Genomic DNA, 23,920 nt, shown 5'->3' with positions numbered 1-23,920 from the left:
TAATTTATATTTTCTGCCACTGTCTGAAAAAATTTGTACTCGTTATTTTATTTCTAATTAGATTTCTCTGATGCAGCATTTCAATTCAGTTCAATATTTTGAGAAACTTAAACTTCTAAACTCATAAATTGTTATTCAAAGATTTAAATCATAAAGATCATATTTTAAACAAGAGTGGAAGAATATGAGAATTTTCTCAAAAAATTTTAATTATAAAATTTTATTTTACACATTAAAGAATGTCCAGCGAAAAACGCTGAAAATTCTATTTAGTATGAACAAAAGGAGAAAAAGCCATCCAAAAAAAATTATTAAGGTTATTTTTTCTTTAATAGAAAATTGTGGTTTTATCTCAACTAAAACTTTTTTAATTAATCCATAAGGAATGAAAGACTTCAAAATTTGTTAAAAAAAAAGATGAGCAACTTGCTTGTCACCAGAAACCAAAATAATTTGTTATGAAACTTTTTATTAAAAAAATTTTAAAATTAAAAAAAAACAATAGAGGAAAAAGTTCTTTATACTAAATTTTCATTCTTGACAACCATAGGACACCTGTAATTATGGTACTAAAAATAGTCAAATTTGCAACTTCGTTTAAAATTCAGTATGTTTTTTCCCTCAAAAATGAAACGAAAATCGCTCAATTTATGAAACAATCATTTAAAAGTAAGACTATTAAAAATTAAATTAACAAAGTCAGTAATAGAACGCAACTTTCAATTAATTTAAGGATGACATCATTCAAATCAATCAAATTTAATTGATACAATTTAAAAGTTAGTTAATTCTAAAAACATTTTCAGATTTTTTTTGAAATACTAATTTTTTGGTCTGAATTTAGTGTACTTGTAAGAATGCACGATTTTTGCAAGATACTTGTCGGAATATGGGATGAATTTCTGATAGCACTTACATATGTATTAGGTTTTGAAAACATTTTCTTAACAAAATTAAGAACCAACTTGTATACCGTTCCATTGCAAAACAACGAAATTTAGAAGATGAGAAGAAATTATTGCATTTGAGCCCACAATGATCTATTAACAGAAAAATATCATCTTATTTTTAAGGAGTATACTAATTTTGAAGCCGGATTTTTTTGAGTTTCCCATTTGTATAAGAATACACTTTGAAAACATTAAAGTTGTAAATTACATTTTGTACCTTTGAATGAATACTAGTTTAACACAAATAATTTCGTCTTAATTCAATTGAATTAATTTGAATGGTAATTGGGTGGAAGTAAATTTCCAGTTACAAAAATATTAAATTACAAAAATATCCAAAATTTTCCTTTAAACCATAAATTTACGACCTTTTATAAAACTGTTTCAATATAAAATTTTATGGGTCATTTTTTGTTAACAAACGGCGAATGGTAAAAATCTCGAAATTATGAATTGCAGACTTAAGAATGAAGTAGAATCATTGTAGATTTTTTATCATTTAAAATGATGTTCTAATATTTCGAATCCTTTATTTTAAATGAAAAAGAACCATAAACGAAACAGCAAGTAAGCAAAGCAATATTTAGTATGTACATACATATAAAACTGCATAACTTAAACATCATAGCAAAAAATAGAATTTGAAAAAATTAAAAATTCTAAATTTATTAAAATTTTTATTTCTCTAAAGTCTTTTAAACTCTTCAAAACTGTTATAATGCATCATTCCATTTTTTTTCACATTCTAATTATATAAATTTTTCTATTTCCAGCAATGTGGTCAACACTCCAAGGATATTGATTATAGTGGATGGCCACCAGCGCCTAGAAATCACATGACCATGAAGCAAGGATATGAGGTATGTATTCATTACAGTCCTTGTTTACCAAGGAGTGTAATGCTTTACCAAGTATTTACATATTTAGTGTAGCTATATAAAATAAGCCAAGTTTTTGATAAATTTCAATTGAAATTTTGAATTTATACGATTTTCATTTTCCTATCAAATTTTCATTCGCATACAAATTAAAATTTAACTCATTTTTTTATTAGGATTCTCTCAAACACCCTCGGAATTTTGAAAATCTTATATTTAACAAAAATTCTTATAATTTATTTTAGAGACCCGTATGGTCTTCAATATTTCATTTCATAAATTGTGGAATTATGAAAACATTCTTCTGAAATCTTGTAATTTTTTTAACCTTTTTTAGTAAATTTTCCAATTAAAATTCTCATTTTCTCAAATAAATTTATTATATTTTTAATCAAAAAATGTACATGAAAAAAAAATGCAAATTTGTAATAGAAATCCTAATAATTTTGCAATACAAAACTTGCCCAAATTTCACTTATTTAAAAAAATCATTTTAAATATTTTGTTCACTTTAAAATATTGGAGATTAGAAGAAAACTTTCTACTCTATTGACTTATTTTCATTTTACTAAATCTATTAAAACACAGGAACTTATAAGGAAGACCTATGTATTTGAGCTCTTCTTTAAATTACGAGTTCCTACCCAAAAATATGAGTTAATTTTTCATTATACACTGACAAAAATTTAAATTTCAGTTTTAAAATTTTTAATATTGCATATTGCATTCCAAAACATAAAATTTACCAAAATTTTACAAATTTATTTCTAATTTTTAATAAATTCTATTTTTAATTTGCAGGCTAAGATGAACGATCATCATAATTTACAAAAAGGTTTGTGTATACATTTAAAAAATATTTGATTTATTACAAAATATTATTGGTAATTTCACCAAATTTTAGGGTAATTACAATTTATCAAAAATATGCAATTAGTATTATTAGTAGTAGAGTATTAGAGAAACTAAGACGAATTTTAAATATAATTTTACTACAATTCTTAATTGAATTAAATTCACTCTTTCTAAATATTACAAAATTACTTAAATTATTCTAAATATTACATATTAATGGAAGCTGATTTGCCAAAAAAAATTTAACCTATTTATGGAAAAATTGTGGCATACAAACCCTAATCACACGCTCAAAAACTCATATTACTCTTAGCTACAAACAGGAAACTGAATGAGTCGTGTAAATTATGGGTACATCTAATGTCATATATATCTTATATATATCATATTATATTAAAAATAATATTAAAGCAACAACAAGGAACTTCTCATAAATAAAATCATTTAATAAAATTTTTTATTTTACAAAACAAATTTAATGAGAAAAGCAAATAAACTCTTAAATTTCCATTTAAATTAAATTTAAACATTTCCAAAGTCATATAAGATCACTTTAAATCAATGCAAACCTTATATACAAAATTACAAATTAAAGATTATTTAAATTGACTTTATAAAGTAAAATGATAAAAAAGAACCCAAAAATTCATAAAAAAAAAATAATCAAATGTGTTACTCGTCCTTTTCGAGAAAAGCAACAGAAAAAATTCAATTATAATGAAAATTTATTTTCCAAATTAAAAAAATAAATAAACATAATAAGTGCAACCGCATTTACATATAAAATGCAACAAGTTAAATACCCACCCATTGCTATTATTATTGTTATTATCATTTTTATTATTTATCTTAATTAACTGCGTTAATATTAAATTTAACTGATTTTTTTCATTCGTTCCCCTTCTAGTGTCTGTGGAAAATTTAAATAATATTTCGTAAAAGCAAATAACAAGGAATAATATGGGAGAAATTAAATATGTGTAAAACTGACATTAAATACAGTATAACACTCTGATTTTTCTTTAAATTAACCACAAAAAAGCTGATTTCATTATAGAATTAAATTCATACATTTCCACCAGAATGTATAATATAGGTTCTATATTTGTATGTCATTTAAGTGTATGAATATATGAAAGTGTTAATATTTATGTTTATTATTTAAAAAAACAATATGATCGAATTTAAAGAGTGATTCATTATGTTAATTTAATTATCAAATTGAGTGTATTTGTGAGATTTCAGAATTTTTACTTGTCGGAATACCAAATGGAATTCGGAAGACACTTACACTTTTTTTTCAATTCATTTTGTTAAATTAATGAAAAAGACCAACTTGTCAACTGTTCCATTTAAAATACAGCAAGATCTAGAAGAAATTCTTGAATTTTAAATTACAATGTTCGATTATCATGAGAATATCATCTTATTCTAAAAGTTATAGTATTACCTTTAAATTTCCCAGCATTTACAAAATGAAAATGTAAAAATTTTTCCATTTTTGCACTTTTTCCTAAAAATTCTTTCCCAAAACCCAATATCTTCTTTTTTTCCTGGGTTTAGATAACTAAGAGTAGGAAATGGTGGGTAAACGTATCAAAATATGGAAAGCTTTTACAAAACTTTGAAAAGCATTACTATTGCTTGATTATATTGAAATGCTTTTACTTTATCTTAAATTGATAAAAATTTTAACTTATCTTACAATTAATCGTATAGACGTATATTCTATTTGATATTGCTATATAGTTGAAGAAGCTTAAAACACTTCACAATGACCCCATTGAATCCAAATAGTCAGCATGTGACAGCTTTTCGCGGACTAATATATTACAAATAAATAAGGTGTTAGAAAGTAGACATTATTTTTGACAAGATGGCTTGTTTTTGGCATCATAAAATTTGCATTTTTCTAAGAAGACGGCATTTTTCTCGAAATCGCAATAACTTTAAGAAAAAAATCATTTCCGATTTGTTATATTATGAAATACTACCTTAAATTGTAATTTAAGCATATTTTCTAATTTAAACTTAGGCTCAAATTTGACCTACACATTCGCTATAACTTAATTTTCTTACCAAGATTAGAGATTCTTCTTTGGTAATCACAAATCGATAATTAAAATAATCCAAAATTTTCTTATTAAAACAAAAATTTAATAATCTTTTACTTTTATATTGTCATATGTGTTACGAATATATAAATTAAAATATTATGTTAATATATGTATATGTATATATGTATGTGTATAAAACATGTTGACAAAATCACATTTCACTTGCACATTATCTTTAAATTATTAAAGAAATTCAAAAAAAAAAACAAAAATTCAATTTATTTAAGAATTGAGTTCAATTTATTTTTCAAGGGATAGCTATTATGATTCCGTGTGTTCCTGTTTCCATATCTCATTTGCTTTTACATAATTTTTAAGCAATTTTGCAAAAAAAATTTTGAAAAAAGTGCCTATTAGTTCCCTTCTGTCCGTCCCTCTGTCTGTCTGTCCGTCTGTCCGTCCGTCCGTCCGTTTGTCCGTCCGTCCCTCCGTCCGCCCATGGACATATTTACAGAACTTCTACACCATAGAAGATAGAAAACTCAAATTTACAGATCTTTAAACCAAACCCCTAAAAACTCCATTTTTCAACTATTTATAGTAGTAGAACCATATGCATTTTTTAAATTTTGCAAACACAGAAAAGCAATGGGTTGCTTCTTCTACCTCGGTATACTATACCTGTACTTTAAAAAAACAAAATGGCCGTTAAAATTTACCGTTACTCCGTTTTTTCCAAATTTTGTATGTGGTTTTTCTTCTAGACCACAGGTTGTAAAAGTCTGATATTTTAACAGCTTTTAGATACTAATAATGTACATAGATTTCCTTTAAAGGAAGGATTTTTACTTGTTGAAGGGAAAAGTTCTCCATCACAAACCAATTAGTTTGACCCAACTTTATTTTTAATGCATTTCATAGCAGTTAAATTGCACCGAACCAAATATAAGCTTTAAAAAAAAATTAAAGAATAAATTAAACCAAAAATTTGCCTGCCTATAATGTCTATAAATGTAATACGATTTTAATGTCAGAGTTATGTCAGGATTATTTACAACCGTTATGTAGTTGTTTTCACGTTATTATACAAAATTATATACACATATCAGAATTGCTAAAATTGTATGTAGAAGCCAAAAAATATTGCTTTTATCAACGCACTTTTATACAAAGTAAAAATAATAAGGGTAATTTCAAAATATACGCGTATATATGCATATGACATATATGCAGCCATATAGGTTAAATAATATCCATATAAAATATAAAAGTTAATATTTTACACGCTTCATAGGCTCATACTTAAAACAATTTTTTTAACATAATATGAATGAATAAGTACAAGTATATCTGGAAAATTAAAATAACCATGCAATTCTGAATATTAAAATTTTCATGTAAATAAATACAAAATGTATACGATGTTCCTATAAGTATGCATTAATATATATAATATTATTGTAAAGTGGACATCAAAAATATTGAAGAATTGGAGTATTACGATGAACAAACAATTGGAGTATTACGATGATAGCAATTGAATATGTCAGTAAATTTATTGAAAACAAACCGAAAAAAAATAAAAATAAAAACGTAGGGATGTTAATTAACGCATTATTTTGAGGTGTGAATTTATCAATGGAAATAAAGAAAAAAGTAATAAATACATAAATTCATATCCTTCCTTTAATATCATTTCAATTATTAAATATATTTTATATTCGATATAAAAAGTAATAAATAATCTTGGATTATTCCAATGGCTTGCAAAAGAGCAAATTTCCATACAACCATCTACATAGGCGTTTTAATAATATTGTTTTCTTAGGAAAAAAAGAATAATTACATATTTACATTATTCTCTATGTTAAAGTACTCCTATTATTGCATACTTTCAGGACAAGACCCGTAAATTAAGTTTTTCCATCAGTATTATGATAGTCAAATTCGAAGCCTAATTCGAAACAATCACATTTAACAAAAACAATCATATTTTTTAATCTTACAGTTTAAGCACAATAAGTGGACTAAATTTAAAATTTTGCTAAATCTGAAAATTAAATAAGACAAGAATAATATTGTCTCTTAAAACGATCCATTTTCATTTGAAATTTTTTATACCTTTAGGGTGTACGACTCTTGTTCACAGATGGAGAAACCGGACCGACAAAAGACATTTTTGCAAAATTAAATACATTTTTTTTTTCAATTTATAGAATTTGCTAAAAACAATATAATTTTTGATTTTTGGCACATTTCTGAAAATTTTGAGTAAAAATTTCACTCTATCTGTTCATCTGTCAGTTTGTTTTCAAAACTTCTAGTTTACAAACAAGATGGGAAGATGAACTTCATTAAATTTGAAAGTTTATTGAGTTCCATAAATATTTTATTTCACTAGTACAAAACTTTATTCTAACTCTCTTCTTCTATAGTATTTATACCATAAAATTCAGAACACATCAATTTTTACCTATTTCTTCGAAGCCCCGAACCCTATCGAACATTTATTGAAACAGAAATGTAACAGTAACCGTTCCCTTACCAAAAATATGACATTATGCTTGAAATAATTAGCAATAAAAATTTCACCTTAATATTTTGTAAAATTATTAATTTATTTTGTAGCTCTGGATTTTAGACCTTTTTTTTAAAGGGAAATGCACTATTTTAGAAAACGTGGATTTGACGATTGTATTTTTTATTACAATTTTCTGTTTATTTTTCAAACAATTTTCCCATTGCCTTTCGATCATCTTTTCTCCTTTTATTATCTACAGATAATATGTTCCATATGAGAGAGTATTAAAATATTCCTTAATTATTATTATTTTTATATTAATATTTAACCAAAAATTTTATTTTATGCTCCGAATGCATCGACTTTTACATGCTTCATATATTAAAATCAATATAAATGATATTGAATTGAGTATAAGAGCTTCTGTATACAAAAAGTAAGAGTTCACTTTGATATAATTGATTTAAGAGCCTTAAAATATAAACAAAGTAATACAGAAATAAAATAAAATAATATTTGTATTTATACAAAGTGAATTAAAATTATATTACATTTAAAAATAAAAGGACATTGCAAATTTTAATAGCATAATTGAAGGAAGAAAATTTAATTTAAAGGAAAAAACCAATCAAATAAAAGTATTTAAGTATTACAGAATAATAAAAAAGGAGAAGAATAATAAATTTCGGTAGTGAAAAACTCCTACTATTTTCAAATATAATTTAAGGGAAATTTTATTACTACATTTTGGGGGATCTATACGAGCATTAAAAGGTTACTTAGCTTTAAGAATGTACAAATAAAAATATTTAAATATAATTAAGCTGGTGTTTTTAGAAAGGGTCTCTCAACTCTCCTTTTTAAAAAGACTAAGTAAAAGATAATTATGATGAGCTATAGACATTTTCTCTCCACAGTTACAATCACAATTTCCATAGAGTTTTATTTACACATAAAATAAACAAATTATGTTATTATGACTTTAAATTGATTCAAACGCAAACCCTCAAATATCGCATAATATATGAAAAAATGCATTTACACCACTTTCTAAAAAACCAGCTCAATTATTAAATTTTAACATTTTCCAAAATTTAATAAAGCCTGGGTCAACTGAAATGTTCATTCTTGAGGGAAGAATTTTTGAAATAAGGAGAAAGAGACTTTTTGAAAAAATTTCAAAAATATTTTTCAGTTATTCAACTAAATTTCAATTTATTAAGGCGGAATTCTTTACGATTTTTTGAGAAATCTTATTTATTGAATTACTAATACAACGTGTAGTTGTTTAGTTAATAAGTAATGTGCCTATTACACTAAATCAATGTAAACAATACTTAGTAATCATGTGGATTACAGTATAAAGCAATTTAAAGAACATTTCTTCGGAAATTTCTTCATACCTCTGTAGCTCAGCTGGTAAAACGTCCGCCTAGAAAGCGGTAGGTCACTGGTTCGAGTCCAGTTCGAGTAGAAAAAAATTTTCAAATTTTTCTGCCCTGAACTCGTTCTTTTGATTACGTCATCCATCTGTTCTGCAATTGTATGAAGAAATTTCCATTAAGTTAATAAATCTTATTTGCTTAAATTAAAGAAAACGTGGCGATAGTTTTGTGACGCGATGGTAAGTGTACCATCTAATAAAAACCTTTACTTATAACACAATAAAACTAAAGAAAATCAAATTACAATGTACGATAATGGTAACATAATATATAGGGTGATGATACTAATAGATGACATGCCAATCCAATGAAATTATACCAATTTTGTTTAACCAATGTTTACTATAATATAAATTCTCTAATAATAAAATGAATTATATACATATTTCAACAATTTGGTGCTAAATAAGTTTTGAAAAATATTTATAAATTTCGTAAAATTTTTCCAGCAAGCTGCATTCGACAGAGATATAATATTTTCATATTTAATTTGTTCCTCATATAATTTTAATTTTCAACAGATATTTTGTTTTCATATCCTATTAATATATTTTAAACCTTTGCACTCGTATATCACACTGGAGCTGACCATACTAGTTTACTCTACAACTCGTATGTCACACTGAAGGTGACTAATTTACTACTCTATAATTTGTATGCTAAACTGGAGTGGGCAGTACTAATGTAATTCTATATAGATTTACATTAGTACTACTGCCTCCAGTTAATTATTCGAGATCTTAAACAAGTTGATACGCAACAAAGGTTAAATTGTTATGCATAATTTTAACTATTATACATAAATTTAAATGTCAAAGTACGAGATAATTTGCGAAGAACATCGATAAAAATAATCAGTTCACTTATTTTAAAATATTAGAAATTAAAATAATATTAAAGACTTAATACGTACCATTGTTATTGATAAAGAATAAAATTGTCATTGCTTCGTATTCAGAAAATATATATGTACATATGCTTGTGTTCTGTTGTATAAAACCCCTGGATATAATCTTATGTTGGATACACGAACTTATTTAATGATTATTTTGTCCCATTTTAATTTTACGTCATATTTATAGTTAAAATTTAAATATACGTACAACATTAAACTGATTTATTAAATATTATAAAAATATTTTTCAATATTTTACGGCCAATATATTCCAAAAATATGATTATTACTTATGTAATCGTATTAAACTCACTCTATAATTTATAGAGGAACACCATAAATTCGTAATACTTTAACATTACATACACATTTTAAAACCAGTAAACCAGAAATAATACAATATTAATTTTAATATTAATATTCACTATAAAGTTTGACGCGCCGACAACGCTATAATGGTGACAGGAAATACGATGTATGTATGTATATGTGTTGGAATAAAAATAATGTTGAACAATTCAGTAGCAATGTGTTTTTGTTTTCTTGTGTTTTTGGTTTGTTTTATTTAAGAATTTTAACAACGAACATATTTAATGTTGTTATATTAATGTTACCGCTGTTGGAACGCTACTGGATATACCTGAATCATATCATTACTTGTATTTTGTGATGGAAAAATGTTTAACAAGTTTACAGTACAAGAAAAAGTAAAAAGGAAACAATATTGAAAATTTTTTTTTCTTTAATTTTGTTGGAATGAAAGAAAATATTTTAACATATAAGTTGGGTTGCTTACTCGTACCTGATTTTTGTTTTTTTTTTATTGTTCAGCTCTTGTTTTTGTATTTGATCATGTAACCTATCTTATACTCAATGGATTTAATTTTCGAATTAAAAGATTCTTATCATTTTGTCTGATGAGATACATTTTTTATATAAATAAAGATTAATGTATAAATGTTGTGTATATAGTTGTGGACACATTGGCTCATATGTGCTTTGTTTTAAATATGTAGAGTGCTTGTATACAACATCATAGAACAAATAAATCTTGACAATATTCGAATAGAATTTTTATATTTTCTATATGTATTTTAAAAAACAAAAAAAAAACTTATTTTAAGAACATAAAAATGGCAAACATGGACAAGTATACACTACAAAACAACCATTTACCTTGTTATGTTAAAATAGATACCATTCAGATTAAATAAGTTACCAATATTCTTAGGCGATAGTAACGATATCGATTTTAAAATAAAGTCAATTAATTTATTTTTCCAATACTTCAATTGATTAAAAATTAAAATATTTCGAAAAATAATTTTGATTTCTTTAAACCATTAACTCCATCTATTAGTACTACTCTGCGATTATAATGACGGAAGAATAACATAAATTATTGCTCACTTTCTATTTAAAAGCATTAAAATTGGAATTTAATTGGCCTAAATTTGTGCTAGACACACAACATTTTTTTACCTTGCACCTTCGTCAAGAGCGTATTAATTTTGGTATGGAGCTTGTTACCACTTGAAAGAGTCATCTGCGGTATGCACATGTATTTATATTCTTGCTCAGCGTAATATTCTGCGTTGATTTAGATATGTCAATCGACACCAAACTTTCTCAAGTTGTTTCTTTTGTGCCAAGGACGAGCCTAATTGTAATTGAACCAATTCGGAGAACGGGTTCGGGTAGTTGCTGTACAACTCAAAGAGTTTATTTGAAATACATATCTGTTTCTATAGAATTGTTTCAGAGGTTCGAGTAACAGTACTGCTATACAACAGTGAAAGGTGCAGGATATAATTCTTCTCCTTCTACTGTGCAATAGTATATTCTTCTTATGATCCCTCTAATGTGTAATAGTATAGAGAAACATAGATATGATAAAACTTACTGTTAATCCTCAATTTTTTAATATAGTTTGGCAGACAGAAGAAATCTAAACCCTTCCAAACAATTGCTTGAAACAAATTCAAGTTTTTATGAAAATAAAAAACTAAAGGTAAATGTGTTAAATTAAAAAGTATAATAATTTTTTTTAACTCAACTAACCTAGTTGGCCAAATTCGACTTTCACATTAAAGTTTTCTTTAATTATTTGCGTTTATCCTAAGTATATGCAATAATTACGATATTCTTTTGGCATATAAGCGAGAATAATAATTATTTAAGTAGGAAAATATTATTTTCTAAAAAATAATTTTTAATTATTCAACATTCATGAAACATGTAGCACAATTCACTTAAAATATCCGTTCATATAATCATGATAGAAAGACTCAATAATTTTGGAATAACCTCAAATTAGAAAACTGCATAGGAAAAGCAACAAAGCCATTTCAAAATAATATGTGTACGTTTCAACTGATCGGCTAATTAATATTAAGGAAATTATGTAGCATGTTCAATATTATATGAAATCTCATTACTAATTTTTGTTTAATTTTTATAATAATGAGTTTCATGCCACAATCAAAATCGTTTAGGACGAAAAAAATAAAAAAAATAAAAAAAAAATCATTCTTGTTTCCATTCAATCTTCTCATATTAATGTAAACCAAGAGTTCAAAATACAAACGAGATAAATATCGCGAGAAAAGATTGAAAACCGTGTATCGCTGCAATATGTTCGTATAGATTTTATTTTTTCACTCATTATGTTGGCGGCGACATAAGACACCACAAAACACTTCCGAATTCGATTCTTTTGTTATTTAATTTTGTTAATTCTTGTTTTTTTTATATTCTTATTTTTTTTGTATAACATAATCATGTTTTTGTATATGTTTGTAATAGAAAACGTATTCTTTATGAAAAAAGTACTATCAGTAGTATCATGTTTGTACAACAATTCTAGCAGAGTACATTGAAAACTGAAAAGAATGATCCAATTTTAAAGAAGAGTTTAAAATCTAAATATAATTGTGTTATGGGATTTCCACTATTACTCCATATTTTGTTTTTATAAGTTTTTTAATGAAAATTAATAAACTAATAAACATAGCAACGCACAGAGACTATAATAAAAAGTACTTATGAATATAAAGTTCATATAAATATCTTCCATACATCATCAGCTCCTTACTTTTTATAGTTTCTTTTTGTTACAAACTATTTAGATCTTAGACATCCACAAGTTACAGCAGGAGAAAAGGGAATGATAACATTTTCCAAAAAACAACATTGAATTAAAATTTAAAAAAGAAAGAAATCTTTCTTTGCGGTCTTGACATAATTAGTTTTCGAAAACTGATTTATTTTTTTAATCGGAGGAGCTAACAGATTAATAGGGCTGTATATAGAGCAGATGCATCTAATAAACACACTTTTATTCAATGTGTTGAAAATGTGCTACAAGAAATTATGTTATATTTATTTGAAAAGAATAATGTTATAATTAATTAGTCAAAAATGATTTGATCAAATTATATGATACATGTAACACATGTGTCTGAAGAAACGAACATGATTGTCCATTTGAGGTTGAGAAAATTTCTCCATCATCTTATTAATGAAAAGTCGCTTGAAAAACAATTGGGGTTTATGTAGCTGATAGCAATGCAGCTGATAGAAACAATAAAGGAAAGATTTTATTTAGTTTAGAATTCTAATTTCTTGGAAAACTGCTCTTAAAAATATCGAAAAAAGTGCATGTGAAAATTTTATATGCATAGAATTTAAAAAACATTGAAAATATCACACACAATTTAAGTCCTCGTAATGTACCTATACAAAAAATTCTTGCTTCTTAACTTGCTCACACACCAATAGGTATTACAGCCAAATAACTGCAACGAAAAAGAAAGTGAACCCAATTCCTATTATAAGTTCAAATCGGAAATGAATTTGACTGGTCAATAGTTCACTTGATAAGTAAAAAATGTGATTGCCATTTTATTTCTATACCGCTCCATTCATCAGTTGGAAAGCAGATTAACATCAATGCTCCTCAGTTATATTTTTATAACATTTTCATATCAATATAGAAATTCGTAAATTGCAAAACAACTCAATTAATATTATTAAATGACTGGCACCGTAAACGTACTAAGAAATTATTTATCTAGCACTTTATTTTGTTAAAATAATTTCATCATTTTTCGCGTTCTCAAACATTTATCATAAAATAATGAAAATGTTGACAATATATAATATTCAATCTCGCTTCACAAAAGAAAGAAACAAAGAAGCTTGAAAAATAGCGAAGAAAACAAAATATTTAACAATTTTTTGGTATTGAGTTAAACACAAATTCTTTGGAATCGTTTTAATATTTCAAATTTTTATTACTTATATTTTTCTTCAGCCTATTTCTTTAGATTTAAAAATGAAGATGTAAAAGAAAGTACACCAGAAAACTTGTTATAAAGCACGTCAAAATATTTCAACTAAAAATTTTAGATTTTTTTTTTTTAAAAAGGTAGAAAAATGTAACGATTTTCTATTTTAGTTTAAATTGTAAGCATTTCGAGAATTTTATTGATGCGTGCACCTATTGTAATGCACCATAAACCTAATACACTATATGGCACAGAGTCTAGTACAATTTCCTTTACATATATGCCTTTGTATTATACAATATAAATATTGAAACTCGTCTATACAAAATAACAGGTTAACTAGCAGTTAAAATATTTTAAATAATTCATTAAGGCGCCAAGTTTTATTTCAATTTTTACGATGGTTATAATGAATTGTAACAAAGCCATTTTTAGAAAAAGAAATGCAATAATAATTTATCATTTCTATGTCTATCTTTATTTTATTTTTTAAATTTTAAATTGTATTTATTATTAGACAGAATTATTTTATTTCTCTTTAGAAAATGTGATTCTCAAATTCGAAATTATAATTGAATATATCTATATTCATACAGATAATAAAAGAGAACCGGCAAACTTTTCATCTCACCAATAAACCGTTCTTCCACTCATCATGAAATTTTGGAAAGTTGTTTAGAACAAATGGTTTACCATAAATAAAACGCTGGAAAACTTTTAAATATTTTTCTTTTTTAAGCAATGACACAAATAAAATGAAAATTTAAAAATGTGACAAAACGCGGCATTGTTGAAATGGTCCAAGGTCTCTATGAATGTATTCTGAAAAAAAACATATTAAAGTTTTATGCAAAATATTTATATTTTCTGCAATAGATATTTGACAGATTTTAGTGTTTAAGAAGAAATTTATAAAGAGGCCACGGGTGATTTAACTAAATATAATAAAACTTCAATGTTTGGCATCTGATTTCGCAGAAAACTTATAGGTTTGTCATATTCTACAGTTTCATTTGGCCCGTGATAAAGATTTAGGTCTAGTTGCTGAAACTTTACATACTCCAAAAGTTGATCAATTCATCATATCCCCAAAATAAACTCAGATATAAATTTTTCAGATAGATCGAAAATTCAGATAGACGAATCGCCAAATAGACGAATAGCCAATAGAGATGTAGGTATAGAAAATAATGCATTTCCGTTAAAAATTCACCATTTAAAATTTGGTGCCACCACAAATTTCATCCTTGTCATATATAATGCAATCGTTTTTCAGCGTCTCTTGACCACCCCAATTTCTTTTTAATAAAACGTATGTTATTATAAAGGAAGATTTTATAATAATTATATAATAAATGTTGCCGAACTATTCGAAAATTACTAAAATTTGAAAGCACTGTTTTATCTATTCCGGTACATATATGTAAGTATATACATGTATTATACATAATAATTTTAATCACCGTTTTAAATCAAATTAAATTAATACTCCATAACGAAACTCTCCCAATAACAAGAACCCAATACATGAATCAACTTAAATCTTAGTCATAGAAAATCCAGCTTTCAACAACTTGTATCTGAATCTTTTTATTATTCCAAGGTAAATTGGAAATGAGCAAAAAGCAAGATAATTCGGCTTTCTTTTTGTTTAGAATGTACACTGAATTATTTGATAATATTACTAACTTGGACAAAATTTAACTCACGGTTCATGTTAGTGTTCATTATTAAGTAATTGAAAATTAAAATCTCCAATGCATGTAAACCTCATTTATCCTTTAAATATACTCTAAAGATACTTGGAATATATTAGATAATCAATATGATCGTATGAAAATGAAAAGTTTGCAGACTCCTGCCGTGAACAAATTTATGTATACTTATCATAATATACTTAATTCTTATTATACTTGAAACGAAAAAATAAAAGATTTTCATTGCAAATATTAAGAATGTTAATGAAATTCCAGTCACGATCATTCTCTTTTGCACAATATTTTATTATTTAATTTTAATTGCTCAAAAAATTATTCTTTTGATTAGTATATAAGATTACAGCTAGTAAGTATCAGGATTGTTATGAAATTTCGAATAAATACTCGCCATATCAAAATTAAACCATTTACGTAAATTATTTTGGAATATTTCACATTACGTACAGCAGCATATAACTAAAGTAGATTAATATGGATAAAGAACTTAATATGGAAATGCAATGATAAGAAATCTCCATATTTCACTTTTGAAACAAGCAGAACATGCAGTGTTACTTACTTAAGCCTTGAAAATCAAATTTTCACATTGTTAAATTGTTATAGTTTTTCCACATATAATTAATCTAAATTACTGACTCATTAATTTTAAATAACTATGTATAAAATTAGATTCGTAAAAGAAGTTTCAGGTGAAAAAATTACTCCTTTATAAATTACTCCAAGCGAATTATACCAGTGGCTTCAGGAAGTTGTTTCTTCAATCGATTTTAAAAGTGACTTGCAGTAGATGAGTGCGCAATTAAATTCCACTAAAAAAATTATAAATATTAAGTTAAGCTTCATATTATTACATAAACTTCTACTCTAATTCTTTTAATATTGATCTAAGAATCATTTCAGAACAAATTTTTAATTAAATTTCCCGTATCTCTTACTAAGCGCTATTCGAATGAAAATTTTTTGATGCGCATGAATAATGAATTTTTTTTGCCGTTTATATTTCAAATACTTTTGTTATATTATGCCTAACCTTCCCATATTTGGACTGTATCAACATATTAAATAATATATTGTATAAGTAAATTAAATAGACCGCCAAGTTGCCCTATTAATTTACACCAAGCGCCATAAGTCATTTCGAAATAATTTCAATGCATTTAGATTATGTTAAAAAGAAAATCGGAAAAAAATCATAAGAAAAGTATATAAGAGAATGAGACCAATTTTCCTTATTTGAAAGAATTATTTTCCTTCTTTTTCTTATTTTATTTATTCTTTTTATTTCTCATCATCAGCGCTCAAATACCACTTGAATTGCGTATTGAAAAAAGAAATTGAATTTGAAAATAAAAGAATAAATTCCATTTTACTTAAAGATGTCGGTTATTGTTATGATTGTAACATGTTTGTATGTATACATGCATGCTTTTATTTTGTATAACGTTTCCATTAATAACCAACGGAGTTTAATCTTGATCAACCTTTTTTTAGTTTTCTTTCTCATTATTGATAGCAAGTAAATTCGAAATTATGACATTAAATTCTTAATGAAATTACAATTATTGCATAGAAAAAGCAATCAAAGCGGTAAATAATCCAAATGCCTTTTCATTAGTTACATATTCTACTTTTAAAGTCAAACTTCGGGGTAGTTAGAAAATTTCCATGCAACAGCTATTGCAATGCATATTATATGTAACAGAGTTCTAATAACTGTTTAAGAAGAGTTCTAAGAACTGTTTAAATTTTAGTAATTTTTATTATAAGAAAAATATTCTCTTAAAATTTATTAGTAACATAAATTAGTATTCTACCATTGCATATATTTAGGAGGCAAATAAAAAATATCTGATATGACGAGCACATAACCAGCATAGTAAAATCTTAGTTGCTGCACTTGATTTTCTGATAATGAAATTTTTATTTGTTCATTACATGGTTAAACAGAAATTATAAAATATCTTTTAAATAATTAAAAATGTAAAATCAATTCGAGGCAATATAGAGAAAATTATTGGCTCCTAGGTCGTAAATCCAGTTTGGCAATTGATTAGAAGATATTAATTTATGACTAAATCATTAAAGCAATATGACTATATGGCATTCAACTGTGGGGTTGTGCCAAGAAGACTCACATTAACAAAATTCAAACCTTCCAGAATAAAGTTCTACGGGGCATGGTAAATGCGCCATGGTACATACGTAACAGTGATATCCACATGGACTTAGAAATTCCTTTGGTTGTGGATGAAATTAGGAGTTGTGCTACAAGGCATAGGGCTCGTCTAGAACACCATGTAAATATGAAAGAAGCTCGGCTGCTAGGCAATGGCGTTATGACAGAAAGACTTAAACGAACAAGACCATTCGATTTAACACGAAATACCAATTTCCTTATGGAAAGTATTTAATTCCTGCACGGAAAAACCAAATTAGCGCGGATGTAATAGTTGGTCTTTAGGACCAGTTTTATCCGTTCACAGTTTAGATGATTTTTTAGGGTAGGAGTCAAGCTCCCCCACTGCCGGCGGAAAAAGGCTTTCTTCGTCTTTCAAGATTTTTTCACCTTGTAGAAAAAAAAAAAAACAAAAAAAAGAAAAAATTCAAGGCAAAGCTTCAGCTGCTACTATCTTACTTACGGCTTGACAAACACCAAGAATATATCATTTCTTCTTATCTTAAAAATAAACTCTAATATTCTTATCTTTTGTACCTTTCATATTCACAGACTAGTTAACTTGTTTTCTACAAATGAGTGACCGTGTTTTAAAATGATGAAACAACCAGTTTTCAAATTAAAATTGTAACATTTTTGAATTATTTTATTTATTTTATTATTAGTATTGCACATATTAATTATTATTCATTCGCGAGACTTTCAAGTATTACAAGCAAAGCAATACAGAGTTGAACTTAAGATCTTGTTATTGTTTTTTCTTCATTCTTTTTCAAATGATTTTCTTTATTCCCGCTTTTAATTTATACGATAATTTTGTGGAAAAATGTTAAACTTTTCTCTTTTTATATTTCTTTGTTCTCTTAAGAAAACTTTTCACCGAAATTGATTACCACTATAATAAAACTCTTATACAATGTTTAATGAACATATAAAATTTGTTTATCTAAAATGCTGAAAGTACGTTATTATACGAGAGCAAGTGATGCCGCTGCAAACTGAAATAATCAAGGAAAAAAAATCATTGATTCAATTGACGATTATTACGATATACAAGAAAGTTTTATTTAATTTTATCGTGTTTTAATTTAAAACAAAAAAAAGTATAATAGAAAAAATACCGACTAAAAGTTTTACCACCAACTTAGAATTTGTTGGAGTCAAATGAACGCGTGCGCTTTCATTATTTTATAAAAAAAGTTTAAAACAACAGCAAAAAGAAAAATTTATGTAACAAGATTGTTCTCAAAATTTTATTGTATTATTGTTTTATTTTTTGCAGTTAATGTCCTTGCAATTTTTTATTTATAGTTTCTTTAAAAGTATTTTAAATTCTGAATATTTTCATTAAAATCTTTTATTAAAAATAATTTTTTCAAATATGATCTCAATTTTACCAAGTGTACCTTACCTTAAATTCAACCTTACCAGAAATTGAAAAATGTTTGAAACTAATTTTAATAAATAGCGATATAGTTGACCGTTTCATCTCTGTGGTTACCGTATGAATAAATGATTTCAAATGTCGAAAATAATTGACATAGAGTTTTATACAACCTCTTGCTATTTTATACATATATGGCAGTTACGCATACAATCTAAAAGAATAAAGAAACATGATGGCCCCATTACCAAATTCCTTTGTTCAACATTCCAGCTTTATAGCTTCAATAATTTCTGGGCTATAAGCAAACAGTCTATGAAATTGCAAGGCAGCGACCAAAAGTAGTCGAGAAATTTCTATGACTTTTATCAAACATATCCGCCCTAACTATATATTTGCTTGCGTAAATTTTCAAAATTATACGCTAAATAGTTTCTGAGATATGGCCGAATAACTTTTAGAGTTGTATAGCAGCTCATGAGATCAGAAAAACTTTTAACGAATATAGTTGCCATTTTATCAAATTATGCTAAATTTCAGTACTGCAGCTTGAACAGTTTGTAAGATATAGCCCAATACCATTTTAGGTTGTATGGCAGCTACCAGAAGGAGCTAAGTAATTTCGACGACTTTTATCAAAAAAATAGTCCTTATAATATATTTGCTTGTGCGAAATTTCAATACCTTCTGTTATTTCTGAGATATAACCAAATAAATTTTGAAGTTTTGTGGCAGCTAAATATTTATTTAAGTAGAGTTCTGTCATTTACTTCTATAAATCATTTGTGGAAATTTGGTGAGCTTAGCTCAAATAATTATTGAATTATTGCTGAGACGGATTAACGGACGGACAGACGAACAAATATGGTCAAATCGAATTAGAAATCGATCAAAAACCCACACTTTTTTCTATATCTCAAACGATGAAAGATAAATTTAGTATACCCTTCGAACATACGTTCGTATAATTTTAATTTTTTTAACCGGGCTATAAATAAAATATTTTACGTATAAAAAGATGAAAAAATTTCATATTATTTTTAGGGATATTGAAACGACTGTTGTTATTTCCTTATTTCCATTTTTGTTAAATAACAATAATTAGTGTTAGCCTCTGTTTTCATTATGACAAAATGTCATAACAAATTGTAATTTAATGTATAGAATAAGGGAAGCTGCGAAATAAAGATTAAGGAAGCCTTGTTCTGGATTCTGGAAAAAAATTTTTAAAGTTTTCCAAAGAATCAAACAAAAATATAAAATCCCTAGGAATGTATAGGATTCTTAAGGAGATTTAAGTAATTATTTGATAGAATTTAAAATATTTTTTCGCTGTATTTTCTAATCTAGCAACCAATAATTTAAATTTATTTATTAATTTTTATAAAATAGAATAAATTAAACTTTTTCATTTTGTTTTCATTTTCATATAGGACACATTTTAGATGATGGCCGTTTAGATCATCATTCAGTTGCACAAGCAACTGGACATCAAATGGCTATTTATGGTGCAACTACAGCTGGTTTAAGACCAGCATCTTCAAGTAGTAGTTCACCTGGTGGAGGTGCTGGTGGTGGTGCTGGAGGTGGTGGTGGTCCAGGTGGTGGTCCCGGTGGTAATAGTACTAATCCTAATCCAATTGGTCATCATGGTCATCATAGTTCAAGTGCAGCAGCTGCACTATTAGTAGTACCACAACCTATTAATGCAACAAAAATAACAGCTGGATTAGCAAATGGTAGTGGCACTGGTCGAAAGTATCAATGCAAAATGTGCCCACAGGTAAGAAAAGTATGTTAATTACTAAAACAAAAAAAAATACTTTATAAGTGTTTGTGTGTCCACCTTTTTATTTCAATTTAATTAAATTTTTTTATTTGCTAATTTATTAAAGTAAAAGGTAAAATTGATATTCTTTTTATATTAATAGCCTTCATCTATAAAATTTTGATAGAAATTTATTAAAATCAGTTCTATCTTAAATGAATTCTAAAATTTTCTTGGTGGAAACCTATTTCGTTCTTTGTTGGTAGATGGTGAAATAAAGTAAATTTCACCTATAAGGTGATTGATATTAAGAACTTTGTTTAAATAATTTTTGCTCTACTATACAGGCCACGTTTTTCTTATATTATGTTATCTTATACAAAAATTAAAAAGTCCAGACTAAGAACGGGAACGCAACAGAACAGCTTTTAAATCTCTATTGACTTTTACCGAATTTCCTAAATTTCAAATTATGAAAAGTCTATAATTTGGTTTCCGTTCTTAATGTTCTTCTGAAAAATTTCTAAACTCAGAGGATGGCAAAAAAAATCCTATTTTCTGCATTAGTATACTCTAGAGTTTAGAAGACTTGAGACGTTAATCAAAGCCAAGCTAAAGATCAAAATATTAAATTAAATTCACATTATTTTGCAAATTTTTTTAAGATAAAAACTATTAAATTTGAGGTTTCAATAAAATAATTTTAAAATTCGTACTCTTTTAAAACTTTAAACTAAATCTTAAATAAATTAAATATCAATCTGAGGAATTTATTGATGCATTAAATAAGTTTAAAATATCATACTACTAATTTTACTTTACGTACACCTGTATTTTAATATTTTTTTTTTCAATAAACTTTTGCACTATACTCACACATTTTTTATGAAAATTTGTGATGAACACTCACAAAAAAAAATATATATAACACCTGCGGAATAATATTTAACAACAGATTTAAGAGGAGACAAGAATCACACATGTAAAGCACACAGATGTAAATCTTTTTGACCAATATTTCAACACTCCACTCAAAATTAAACACTGAAAAAACAAACCAAAACCCAAACATAAGAATTGATGAAAAAAAAAATAAAATTAACCAGATGAAAAAAAACATTGATTACTTAAAAAAACGAAAACCAACAGGTTATCAAAAATTCTAAAAAACTAAACACTAACAGGCATACCAAAAAACAACATGGGTAAAAAATGAATTTTAGTTATGCAAAAACCTTTATAGTGATATCAAAATCAAATTAGTGTTAGATTCAATGGCGATGACGATGACGGTAACATGGTGACCTATCAAAATTCAATTTTTTATGGGAACAGAGCAGAAAAAAAAATTGTGTGTGACAAAATATTATTTTTAAATTTTTTTTTTATTTATGGCGTCTGTTTTTGTTTTTTTTTCCAAATTCTTTAAAGTTAAAACACCTGTAGCCAAGTGTTTATTCTAAACGTGTGGGCGCCCCAAAAAAAAAAAAACTTTTGTTTTTTCTTTTATTTATTTTTGTTTTAAATCCAATATTCTTGTTCAATGCTTGCATACCATTGAGATTATTTCGGCTTTACAAATATTTTTTATTCCCCAATTTTACATTCTTCTTATTTGGTTCACTGGTCATTTTATTCTGATTACTTGTATAAGGCTTTTCGAATCTATAGTTTAGTGATACATTAAATGATCAGAGTAACTATTTATTAATTTAATTTTATCACTATAATGGAGAGATCAACTGTGTGCGGGATCGTATTGATTTCACATCAAATTTATATTGTATTGGTAAATAAAATAAAAAAAATTTGCTTTGATAGTTTTGTTTTGATTATTCTGTTTTTTTGACACTGTAACTCGATACCATTAAATTTTGAGTCATCAGCAGTTTACTTAAAATTTAAAAACAGAAATTAAGAAAAGATTAAAATTGTGTTTTAATTTACCCAAAATTATTAGCAAAAATTGTTGCTTTTCCTCAGGAGAGGAAAATTTGTAGAAGAATTTTAAAAAGTGGCTTAACAGTAGAAGTCTGGCAGGGATCTAAATAAAATTTAGTGCTAATTCAGAATTAGAGCTTTTATGAAAAATTAAAAAAGATATTACACTAGGTTTGTGTAACGTTGAGAAGTTGATGTAAACCTAGAGCATCTGAAAAAATTGCAGCATTTGGAAGCAAAGGAATTATGATTAAGCGACAGTTCTAACTCTATGTTTTTAGCATAAATATGCCAAAATACTTATTTGATATTGATTAATATCTAATATATAAGGAATTTATAAGTACTATTTTTTAATCAAAGCTTTCGAGTTACAAGGTTTTAAAAAGAGCCTTCCAGAGAGAAAATATTTTCTTCTTAAACGCATGTTAGGATTTAAACAAAAATTGAATAATACTTGTTATTCTCGTCCCTGATTCGATTTTGATGTACAGCCTAACTTCTCAATTTCGACTCCAAATCCGATTCCAACTCTGATTTCAACTCTTCAACTCCAATTTCTACTCTTAAAGTCTGACCCTAACTCCTCGAATCTAATTTCAACTCCGCTTTAAATTATATTACTCTATAATATAGGACCTATTATAACTTTTAAAAATTACAATTGTTGACATAAAATGCATTTCAAATATTTTCAACACAATGCATTTGATATTATCGAAATAACAATGTTGTATTGATGTTGCATGAATGTTCGATCGAGCAGAATTAATTCAATATACTTAATATTCTCAAAATTCATTATTTAATAGATATTCACGTTGATTGCCCAATAACTAATATGTATAATATTACAGTATTCATAGTAAAGTATAATGTGATGAGCCATGTTTGCTGCAGTACGCTCATACAGTATAATATTTTCTTACGCTTCATTTCAATTAATATGGGAGTATAAGTTTAAAGAAAATTTTCCAATAAAATCATAATATTACGGGAGTGCGTGGGAAAATATAAAATTTCTTAAACTTAAGTGTAGGTCC

General features: G+C 26.2%; 1 protein-coding gene across 4 annotated transcripts in view; it reads left to right on the top strand.

The window, feature by feature from the left end:
- Positions 1 to 23,920, top strand: part of LOC129609563 (zinc finger protein rotund) — a 143,158-nt gene that overhangs the window by 49,912 nt on the left and 69,326 nt on the right. For 3 of the 4 annotated variants that reach the window (XM_055521544.1, XM_055521543.1, XM_055521547.1), the window contains exons 4-6: positions 1,724 to 1,810; positions 2,630 to 2,663; positions 20,602 to 20,960. In XM_055521544.1, the coding sequence (XP_055377519.1) occupies positions 1,724 to 1,810; positions 2,630 to 2,663; positions 20,602 to 20,960 (480 nt within the window). The remainder of the gene's footprint in view (positions 1 to 1,723; positions 1,811 to 2,629; positions 2,664 to 20,601; positions 20,961 to 23,920) is intronic. The other variant, XM_055521546.1, reaches the window with a different exon arrangement.

Source organism: Condylostylus longicornis, unplaced genomic scaffold (assembly GCF_029603195.1).
Source record: "Condylostylus longicornis isolate FDR11 unplaced genomic scaffold, ASM2960319v2 ptg000040l, whole genome shotgun sequence".
In the NCBI taxonomy this organism is placed as follows: Eukaryota; Metazoa; Arthropoda; class Insecta; order Diptera; family Dolichopodidae; genus Condylostylus; species Condylostylus longicornis.
This window is presented reverse-complemented; position numbering and strand designations above follow the sequence as displayed.